Below are 11,596 nucleotides of genomic sequence, written 5' to 3'. Positions count from 1 at the left end.
GGCTGGTCAGTTCATTTCCAGTCCCTATTTCCCCTAGACAATAGCCCAAGTGCAAAGGAATCCTACATTGGACCCCAAAGAGGTGTCTTTAACCAGAATACTCTTTTATGAAAATGTCTCTTGGGGGGCACCTGGGTGGCTCAGTCGGTTAAGCGTCTGGCTTCGGCTCAGGTCATGATCTCACGGCTTGTGAGTTCCAGCCCCACATTGGCCTCTGTGTTGACAGCTCAGAGCATAGAGCCTGTTTCAGATTCTGTGTCTCCCTCTCTCTGCCCCTCCCCCACTCATGCTCTGTCTCTCAAAAATGAATAAACATTAAAACATTTTAAAAAAGAAAAAGAAAATGTGTCTGCTACCTACTTTTAGAAGAGAGAAGCCAGTCCCAGAGAAATAGCTGACATTCAACTTGCAGGATTTTCCCTGCAATCAGTACCCTTTGGAACAAAGCTTCGCTTCCACAGTGTCCATGTTACTTTGTTGATACTCAAAATGACGTTTCTTAATCACTGAAAGGCCTCTAATCATCAAAGGCAATTCCATTTTGTTCAGTGTATTCAATTTTTTAGTGGAAGAAAATATAAGCACATTTAGAGAGCTTTGGGATAACCAAGGAGGACAGAAAAAGAACACTGTACCTTCCAGTTAATCAGCAAATTTCTCTCATTCCTCAAGCATTTGTTTGCCCAAAGTTTTACTTTATATGTGCATTTTTCTTGGCAGACTCTGAAAGAGTTCTGCCATTGAAAACAAAACAAAGTATAAGGCCCTTGGGTGGCTCAGTAAGTTGAGCATCCAGCTCTTGATTTTGGCTCAGGTCATGATCTCATGGGTCATGAGACTGAGCCCCACATCGGGCTCTGAGCTGCCAGCACAGAGCCTGCTTGGGATTCTCTCTCTTTCTCTGTCTGTCTCTCTCTGACCCTCCCTGCTTGTGCATGTGTGCTCTCTGTCTCTCAAAATAAATAAATAAACTTTAAAAAATGTTTAAATCCAGAGCGCCTGGATGGCTCAGTTGGTTAAGTGTCCAACTTCAGCTCAGGTCATGATCTCCCAGTTCGTGGGCTCAAGCCCCCAACTGGGCTCTGTGCTGGCAGCTCAGAGCCCGGAGCCTGCTTTGGATTCTGTGTCTCCCTCTCTCTCTGCTCCTCCCCAACTCAAGCTCTGTCTTTCCAAGAATAAATAAACATTACAAAATGTTTAAAAACAAAACAAAATTTAAAAGCCTCTTCCAGGGGCGCCTGGGTGGCTCAGTCAGCTAAGCGTCCGACTTCAGCTCAGGTCATAATCTCACAGTTCATGGGTTAGAGCCCCGCGTCAGGCTCTGTGCTGACCCTCCCCTGCTCGCGCTGTCTCTCTGACTTTCAAAAATAAACTTAAAAGAAATTTTAAAAAAAAGCCTATTCCATGTACTTATTTTCTAGACTTCACATCCTTTATAAACATTGATAAACAAGGTGTCACCATTTCTAAAGGTGGATCTTGACTGCTAACGGTCAGCAGTTTTGATGCGGTCTGGCGCTGCTTTGGAAAGCGTTAACTACTACCAACCAGCCGGGGCAGCTTCTAGACAGACAAGGAAAGAAACTTCCTATTGGCAGATCAGTCAGGGGAACAGGCCGAGCAGGTTCGTATTTTACACTCCCCTCCCCTCAAAGCCAACTTGTTGGCAAAAGCACCCACAGAAAAAGACAGGGACGGATCGCACCCGATCTGCCCACAATGGAAGCAGCCCTTTTCTGGAGGTCTTTCCCTTGACAGGTATATTACAAGCTGAAAATCTGCTTTTGATTTATTCCTACAAAGTAGCAAAGCGACAAGCAGCCCACAACACACTCATCACAGAAAGAAAGGCGTTAGTTTAAGTGAATGACAAAAGCGACCTCCGTCTTCCCTTAGGGAAGCTCAGTCCCAGGGCAGGGCCACCTGGCCCCCACCCCTCACCGGGACGCTGGAGGGGGGGCGCCCAGCGGTCAGCAGGCAGCAGCGAGCCAGCAGCAAAGCCAGGTGGCATCAGGCTGCGCGCAGGGAAGTGCCGCGCGTGGGCGACAGCATACCGGATCCTTTCCTCCTCGACGTTTTGAATCGCCTGGTCTCGGTACAGCACCTGGAGGATGACATCGCGTTCCAGGTCCTGGAGGGAATTCAGACTGACTTCCTGGGCCATTCCTTCTGTCGTGCGTGGACCCGCGTGGAGTGTCACTCTATGACCCAGCACCCTGGCTGCGGGTGGGTGAGCTCAGAGCATCCAGGAGCAACTCGGCGGCTTGAAAGCACTTCCTCTCCTATTTCATTGGCAACTCATTGGCTTGTGGCTCTTTTTTTTTTTCCTTTTTAACTGCGTCACACTCCTTGGGGAGAAGCAAGCCCCAAGACGCGGTCCCTCAGCTGGACTCACGGCTCCCAGAGGCTCATGCCACCAGGGGACCCTCCCCACTGGGTCCCGCTGCCGCCTCTGATGTCCGTCTAAGACAAAAGTGTTATCGTTTTTTCTGGGGTTTTGCCAGAGATTGTTATAAATCAGGCATGGCTCTCAGCAGATAATTTCTGTAGAGCAGAAGCGAGCCCCAGTCGGAGGGAACTTACGAAAGGCGGTAAGAGGAGTAGCAAGGACGTTTAGAAGATAACTTTCCCCTCCAGTGCTCTCAGGTCAGCCAGAATGGTCATGAAAAGCCCAGCCAGGTCAATACCTGTAGAAAAGACAGCAACAAAAATGGCATCATTTCCCTGGCTTGTGCACGCCTGCAGTGTTGCCTCAGAAACACAAAGCGTTCCACACAGACCTTTGCACTTTCTGCCATGGTGATAATGTAAGAATTTAAATTTATTAAATTGGCCTTCTCATGTTTCTCAAAGCCACAAACTTCAAAAACTTGAATTGTTCTTTTTTTTGGTAAGTTTATGTATCTGTTTTGAGAGAGAGAGTGGGGGAGGGGGAGTGTGGTGAGGGGAGAGAGGATCCAAAGCGGGCCCTGTGCTGAACAGCAGAAAGCCTGATGTGGGGCTTGAACCCACGAACTCTAAGATCATGACCCGAGCCCAAGTTGGATGTTCAACCAACTGAGCCACTCAGGTGCCCCTGAACTTGAATTGTTCTAATATGAATCCAGTATCTCCATGATTAGAGACATAAAGGTCCATGATTAATGTACCTCATTGTAACTGACAATATGATAGAAGAACAATGTGCTCAAGGCTTAGCTATTATTTTTACAATTAACTTCAAAACTCAAAAAAAAAACACACCCCTTTTAGTCAGTTGGGGAGGTGTGACGGGACATCATCACAACCTCGATATATTAATTATTTATGTTTTTTAATGGTTTTCATGGACTACCTTATGTATGGGATCTCGTTTCTGTTTAATGCTGATTGAAAAGTTCTGCGTACATTCTCCCTGCCTTTTTTTCCCCATGGGTGACACTGAGCTCACATGACCTTCAAATTGTTCCTCCCCCCAGCCAAGAAGATGCCATTGAATTGATAAAATGTTGGCTAGATGCGTATCAGTGAAATGCAGAAAGTGTAGATTAAATCAATATACCTTCTGTAATGCCACTTTGTTATCAAATCTACATGATTTCCTTAGTAACAAGACTTCCTTTCAATGCTTTAGAACCTAGACTCTTTTGTTGGGCTTCAACAGAAACTCACATTAATTTATGATTCATAATAAATCACTGAATGAGAGGTTAATAAAGCCCTAAGGGATCATTTTCTTTAAGCAGAGATTCTTACCCTTTTTTCCTTAATCTTTGGTAGTCTAGGGAAGCCTGTGTCCTTAAATGCATAAAATAAAATACATTGAATTACAAAGGGAATTGATTATATTGAAATGTTATAATATAGTAACATATATGTCCATTGATACATGAAGTCATGAGTTCCAACAACTACTGTAATTTCAAAGTAGTGATGATTATAAATCACATTTTGAGATATCTGTAACATGCACTGTAGTACGAAAATGTCTGTGATTTCTGTCGGTGACCATCAACAGGTCCTGCTAGTTCTCCTGTGGTTTGATGCCTGTATTCATGATGGAAGGAAATGCTACATTGTAGTTAGAGGTAAATAAATAAAGATGGAATCTTTTTTCCATCCAAGTTCATGTCCCTATAGGCTAAGGACTTGGGGCTTAAGGGATTCTAGATTTGTCAGTTTCTCTACCATGAGACAAAGTCAAAATACATCACTCACCCAAATGCACAGGTTGCGTGACAAATAGGGAGAGGTGGTGCTCTGCATAGGCACACACTCGGCCTCTAGTCTTTAGTCAAGTTCTCGCCAGCACCTGCTCTCAAAAGGCTTCCTATCTAGACGGTGGGAAAATGACAAATCAACAAGGACTCTGGGCTCTGGCCAAGCCTGACTGGTAATCACTGTATGACTGGGGTGAAGCCTCGATTCTTCTTGGTCCCCAGTTTCCAGATGCACAGATGGAAATTGTAGATCTTAGTTCCCCAAGGATCTGAGTCTCTGGAAAAGAGGAAAGTAATATGGAATAAAGTATAATCAAGTGACAATCGGTGAGGCACAAAGTGGCCATATAAGTCACCAACATTATGAGCCTACTTCTTCTAAACTTGCCCCTTGGTCCTTCTTTCTGTCTTACTTCTAATCATGAACCATACCACTGGACCAAGAATTATGCTTGTGGTCTGATTCTCAAGTCTTTAATTTTTATTTATTTATTTATTTATTTTTATTTAAAAATTTTAAAAATTTTATTTATTTTGGTGGGGGGAATGAGCAGAGAGAGAGAGAATCCCAAGCAGACTTTGCGCTGTCAATGCAGAGCCCAATGTGGGGCTCGAACTCACCAACTGTGAGATCATAACCTGAGACAAAATTAAGAGTCAGATGCGTAACTGACAGAGCCACCCAGATGCCCCTCATGTCTTTTTAATGAACACTTTTGCACTTGGCTCAAAACACATGATTTGTGTGCACTGAGCTTTCTTCTCAGGTGGTTTTGGTGCTCCACCCTCTGGCTCTGGTCGTGCAGTGCTAGGCTGGAAATGACGCAGCCAATGAGCTCACTGGGAGAATTCTGGAACACGCAAATTGTCACCCATTCAGATGGCTGGGTTTTACAGATATATAGGAATACAATTATCAATTAAAAACACTCCTCATCCTCTATCAAATCCAGGGCTGTGGGCTGCAGTGGGAAGTGCCCTTTTCATAGATGAGAGAGAGCTAATCCTTCTCTCAGTGGCCATTCACACCTGGCTATAGAAAAGTGAAATTCAGTTTGTTTCTAGGATCCATCATCCATCCATCCAGCAAATACTGAGCACTTTCCAAGTGCCAACACTGTTCAAGTGCTTAGAGCACATGGCTTGAATGACTGGTGACCTACACCCTATCCCCTGTCTAACAAAAATATGATGCTACTTATAGTAAAAGCACAGAGAATAATTAAGATAAAGTCAGAGAAATATCAGCAGTCAGAGTGGAAAGAGATCATTCTACCAGGAACCTGCAGTGAAACAGTCATTGTCCTTGAGCATGGATGTATTTCTCACCTTCTTACAGCCAAGGCAAAACCAAAGAAACAAAACAAAAGAAAAATCAGGGTCATATAAGGGCGCCTGGCATAGAGCATTTGATGCCTGATCTTGGGATTGTGAGTTCAAGCCCCACATGGGGCATAGAGATTACTTAAAAATAAAATCTTTTAAAAAATCAGGGTGGAGTATATCATTCTGACAATTATACCAAAAGAACACAAGGACATCCTTGAGGTATAAAGGGCATACATAGACTAAGAAAACAATCAATTATTTGAGCAGCGGTTTGGCAGAAGTAGCAAAATTGTGCTTGAGGTATCATTACTATATTGGTCTTACATTAAAGCTAAGAATATAGGACCAAATCACAATTCACTGAACCCATTTCAAATGGAGAGCAAAGCATGGTGGTTTCTGGCATTCCAAATTGACGCCGGCAGAAGCTTAGAAAACTGGAGGTGTAGGTGTTCCATATGCATCCTACTGTGTTTTTCTACTCTTGACTTCCAGAAATTTGATTCTAGTTTCTGTAAGCCTTCGGTCATGCGAGCACTTGGTTAATATTTGCTATGAGGAAAGCCTTCTATTGGTAGATGGAAACGTACTTTTTTCTTTGACCTGAAGGATCTGTCTCCAGAGCCTGTCTAAACAAGGGGTGACTTTTGAAATGATGGCCTCAGTACTGCAGAGAGCATCATTCCAGAGTCATAAACTGGTACTGTTCGTAGGGCATCACCCCAGAATCAGTCACATCGAGGTTTTTTTCTTTTTTTTTTTTTAAATGTTTTATTTATTTCTAGGAGAGAGAGGAGAGAGAGAGAGAGGGAGAGAGATACAGCATGAGCAGGGGAGGGTCAGAGAGAGAGGGAGTCACAGACCCTGAAACAGGCTCCAGGCTCTGAGCTGGCAGTCAGCACAGAGCCCGACGCGGGGCTCGAACCCACGAACCGTGAGATCGTGACCTAAGCGAAAGTCGAGCGCTTAACCGACTTAGCCACCCAGGCGCCCCAGTCACATCGAGTTTTACCAGAAACGGAGGAAGACGTTTTCTCTTTGGTTTCCCGTGTCCTTCTAATGTCCTTCCTGGCCTGGTGGCTTGGACAGTCCATGCAACAGGTTTGAGCCATGGCTGCTTCATGCTCGCTTCCTGGGACTCCTTCAAGATTTTCAATGGGGGTGGTACAACCTTTACATCTTGAAATTTGTGGGGTGCTTCTGGTTGGCAGAGTGACAAAGAACTGTCTTGCATTCCCACGCAAATGTTGACTATCTTACCAGATCATTCCATTGGGAAAAAATTAGTTAGCTGATAAAATTTAACTCTGATCTAAACATAAAGTATATTTTGCATGATTTTAATGTATTCTGAGTTTTCCAGAATGCAACTGTTGTGTAAATTGAAGGAAAACTGTACTGTGTTTCATTTAAAACTTTCACAAGAATTGCTTATCATTTCAGAGAGTTGCATCATTAAGGGCAACGTGGCTTTTAGTACCTGAATCACTCTTGCCATGCATGGGTAACAATCTACACTTGTAAATGTCAAATTCAACATGACTCTTTACACAAACATCTGACAACTTCATTGGGTCTTCTAATATAGTTTACACATATGAGTACATACTATAATTATTAAATATATAATTTATAATTTAGAAGGTTCCTTTATTTCTCCTTTTCTTATGATAATGATGTAGTAGTAGTAGTAGTGTATAGGTAGGTTATACTATGCATGGATTGTATTTCTGGACATTAAAAGGTGAATTACAGCATTGAATTTCATAGTTTTAAGAACCACTGAATTAGAAGATCCAATAATTTCTAAGGTCGTTTACAAATTAAATTGTATCGGCACCTAGGTGGCTCAGTCAGTTAAGCGTCCAACTCTGGCTCAGGTCACTACTCACAATTCATGGGTTCGAGCCCCGTGTCAGGTTCTGTGCTGACGGCTCAGAGCCTGGAGCCTGTTTCAGATTCTGTGTCTCCCTCTCTCTCTGCCCCTCCCCCACTCATGCTCTGTTTCTGTCTCAAAAATAAACTATAAAAAAACATATTTTAAAGAAACAAATTAAATTGTATAATTCTCTTGTTCATATTGTGACACATTATTAGGTTTGTAGGAGAATGGGTGAGGGAAATACAGAATTGGCTGCTGGTGGTTGTTTTGTGTTTTTGGTTTGGGGACTTTAGTTTGTGAATTTGCATATGCAATGTCAGGTCTGATTTCCAGGTTATAATTGAGAGCGCAGAGGTCTTCTTTCAGATGCAAATTATTTGAATTATTTCAGCTGCATTTGTTTCCATCCTCTTAAATAGAAGTTCTGGGGCTCTTTCTGCACTTTATCCCAGGTAGGCTGGCATTTGAATTCTTAGAAGTTTTGTATCAACTGCTAACTTGGAGATTCAACTGTGTGATCCATTTTGCAAATCACTCCACAATGATTCACTAAAACTGTTCTTGGCGCATGGTCTATTTATGCAAGACAAAGTGTCCCCAGACCCATGGTGACAATTTATTTTCAATTTTTAAAGTTGTTTGTTGTCATTTTTTAGTGAACTTCCTAGTGACCAGAGGTTTCTAGGATGGCAGATGGAAGTCAGGATGGAGTACAGGACCGTGGTAAACACCAAGAAAGTCAGAAAGAATTCCAACCACCTCCTGGCATTAGTGGGGTCAGGTACACCTTTACAGATTCCATTTCTAGTCACCTGTAGTAGAAACCATGCCGGAATATGTTTCATAGTCTTTGAAACATGAATAAAACAAACCTACTTCTCTCGTGGATGTTTTGATTGATGCGATGTTTTGGAGCAGAACATGGAGATAATAAAAGAATTACATGAAATCTATCAAAACCAGTTTGCATGGTCCTCTCACTGTGCTACGTATTACTGTCTAGGATTATAGAATAAGGTAGGAGAGTAACATCTGTAACCCTCACAAGGTGCCTTCATGACAAAGGGGAGACCCACCGAGCCTGGGAGAAGAGGAGGAGCTTGTCTCAGGCAGAGAGAGGGCGTCCCTCAGGTGGGGACAGTGTATTTACCAACACTGAGGTGGGAATGTGACATTTTTCCTCCAGCACGGGAGCCCAGCTTCTCCATGGCCTAGAAACAAATTCTGAAGCACAAACATGGCCTTCCTGACCACCCCCAGTGTCTTCCTACTTCTGCATCCCCACTCCCAATAAGTGTCCAAAGCTCCCATGGTGGACTCATTCGAGACTATTCCCTTGAGCCCATCATGCACTCTTCCTTTTCCGTGCATTGGCTCCTGCTCTTCCCTCTGTTGACCAAAATCTAATTTACTCAGAGGCAGTGAGGGAACAGTCAGGAAAGCAGGTTTGGAGCCTGACTGTGTGGGTGAGTAGCTCAGCTCTGCCCCTTACTAACTGCTGAAATGCTGGACAAGTTACATAACTCACTGGGATTTAACTTCCTTGCCTATACAGAGAACTACCGTGCCTGCTTCACAGAGTAGTTGTGAGGCTTAACTGTGTTGATACATATCAGTACTTAGATCACAGTGGCAGGTATATACTAAGCAATTGATAAATGTTAGCTGTAATTATTGTTGGTAGTAACAGTATCACCATCATGAGTTTTAATCTTTCAAGGTCCAGCTTAATTGCTACTTGATTCTCCTTATTTACAATTAAAATGAATCACTCCTTCATTATAAAACCTTTCCACTTCATGTATTTCTCTATGGGGACACTGACTTCATTCTGGCTTGTAGTCAAGAATCCTTTCTAGTGGTGACATTGAGTTTTAGTGACCCCTCACCACCCGGCAAGCAGGTCCTTAATATCTGCCGTGTGTTGAGAAACCCAGGGAACATTGTGTCATGTGGGTTTGCTTGCAAAGCAGGAAGCACGAATTCAAGTTGAGTAGGAAGTAAAAACAGTCAGGTGAGCAAGCACCCTGAAAGCTTCAGCCTTCAGAAGTCTGAAAAGCACAGGAGAATTGGAGTCATTTCAGAGTTTGAGAAGCATACTAAAAAGCATTTTAATGATGGCGTGCAGAAATTCGCAGCCCCGCAGCCAGAGAGGTGAAATCTCCCAGATCCATTTTTCTGAGATGCTCCTTTTTCATTACTGTCTCACTCACCTGACAGATTCTTAAATTGCATTTATTTTGTCCCAAGCAAAGAAGGTGGGCTCTGGTCTCACTCACAGGATGCCCCAACCTCCTTTTCCCATTGCACGTTTATAATTTTGCAAGGGTGTCCACCTTGGCTTTACAGCACTCCCCCAACTGTCTGATTACATGCAATAGGTAAGGCATAAAACCAATACCACAGCACCATTTTGAAGGAAAAATCTCCACAGCCGCTTAGAGAAGCACTCTACACCAAACTATCCCATTTCCACGTCGGTGGGGGCAGCGGACGATCTGGGATGAAATCCAAATCCAGGGCACACCCACATGCTCTTGGGCCAGTTGCTTAATCTCTGTGAGACTCCCCTTCCTTCTCTGCCTCCTCTGTGACCTAGAGAAAGCTGTCCCTTTCACAGGGTTGATTCACAGGGTTGGTTCGGCGATGAAATAAATCATCCAGGTGGAGATCTAGAGCAATGGCTGGAACAAAGCCAGCAAGTCCCAAACATTCCTCCACGCAATTCGTCCCTCATACAGGAAGCACCCGAAGTAGGAGAAGAAACCATTTCTCAGGGATTGATAGGGACAAAGGCAGCTGGGGACTGGGGGGTCCCCTCCTAGACGCAGCACGGTGCTTCAATCCATGTATTTCCATTCTGTCTGTATCCGGTCAGGCTGCATCCGGGCACAACTCTGGCCTCCAGACAGGACTGGGTTATGGTGTTTAGGGCATGGGTTCAGCAACATGGGTCACTAGGACTTCTGTGTGCCAAGCACATGCCAGCTACTAAGGATGTACAATAAGGAAGACCCAATTCCTGCATTCAGGAAGTTCACATTCCAGCCAGAATACGGACTTGGAAGCAAACAAATTATAACATGGTGGGATGAGTGTAAAATCACAAGAATGAATCAACAATAGCCAAATTATGGAAAGAACCCAAATATTCATTGACTGATGAATGAATAAAGAAAATGTGGTATATATTTACAATGGAATATTACTTGGTGATCAAAAAGAATGAAATCTTGCCATTTGCAATAACATGGATGGAACTAGAGTGTATTCTGCTAAGTGAAATAATCAAAGAAAGATAAATATATGATTGCACTCACATGTGGAATTGGAGAAACAAAACAGGAGAACATAGGGGAAGGGAAGGAAAAAATAAGATAAAAATAGACAGGGAGGCAAACTATAAGAGACTCTTTTTTTTTAATGTTTTATTTATTTCTAGGAGAGAGAGAGAGACACAGCGTGAGCAGGGGAGGGTCAGAGAGAGAGGGAGTCACAGACTCTGAAACAGGCTCCAGGCTCTGAGCCGGCAGTCAACACAGAGCCCGACGCGGGGCTCGAACCCACGAACCGCGAGATCATGACCTAAGCGAAAGTTGGACGCTTAACCGACTAAGCCACCCAGGCGCCCCAAGAGACTTTTTTTTTTTTTTAAGAGAAAGAGTGAGAGAGAGAATGGGGGAGGGAGCCAAGAGAGAAGGGGACAGAGGATCCAAAATGGGCTCTGCACTGACAGCAACTAGCCCAATGCAAGGAGATCATGACCTGAGCCATAGTTGGATTCTAACCGACTGAGCCACCCAGGCACCACATGAGAGAGACTCTTAAATACAGGGAACAAACTGAGGGTTGCTTGGGGGGTGGGTGTTGGGTGGGAAGGAGGGGCTAAATGGGTGATGGGCATTAAGGAGTTGGGATGAGCACTGTGTGTTCTATATAAGTGCTGAATCACTAAATTCTACTCCTGAAAGTATTATTAATTACGCTATATGTTAACTAGCTTGGATTTACATAAAATTTTACAAATAAAACAAAAACAAAATGGAATTCTGGAAATGGTCCTTGAGTTAAAAAAATGAAATAAACCGCAACAATCTACAGAGAAGGAGGAAGGGGGGATTCTCCTTAGGGAGGAAGTGGAGATGGCTGGGGAAGGGGGGGAACCATGTGGGGAAAACATGTGTGA

General features: G+C 43.6%; 1 protein-coding gene across 5 annotated transcripts in view; it reads right to left on the bottom strand.

Annotated features, from left to right (window-relative positions):
• The window catches only part of SYTL3 (synaptotagmin like 3), a 98,298-nt gene that overhangs the window by 77,334 nt on the left and 9,368 nt on the right, over nucleotides 1-11,596 (bottom strand). For 3 of the 5 annotated variants that reach the window (XM_077755127.1, XM_077755129.1, XM_077755130.1), the window contains 2 exons: nucleotides 4,198-4,476; nucleotides 2,055-2,687 (listed from right to left, as the gene is read on the bottom strand). In XM_077755127.1, the coding sequence (XP_077611253.1) occupies nucleotides 2,055-2,164 (110 nt within the window). In that variant the 5' untranslated portion in view covers nucleotides 2,165-2,687; nucleotides 4,198-4,476. The remainder of the gene's footprint in view (nucleotides 1-2,054; nucleotides 2,688-4,197; nucleotides 4,477-11,596) is intronic. The other 2 variants (XM_077755132.1, XM_077755131.1) reach the window with 1 other exon arrangement.

This window comes from Crocuta crocuta, unplaced genomic scaffold (genome assembly GCF_008692635.1).
Source record: "Crocuta crocuta isolate KB4526 unplaced genomic scaffold, BGI_CrCroc_1.0 scaffold11, whole genome shotgun sequence".
Taxonomy (NCBI): Eukaryota; Metazoa; Chordata; class Mammalia; order Carnivora; family Hyaenidae; genus Crocuta; species Crocuta crocuta.
This window is presented reverse-complemented; position numbering and strand designations above follow the sequence as displayed.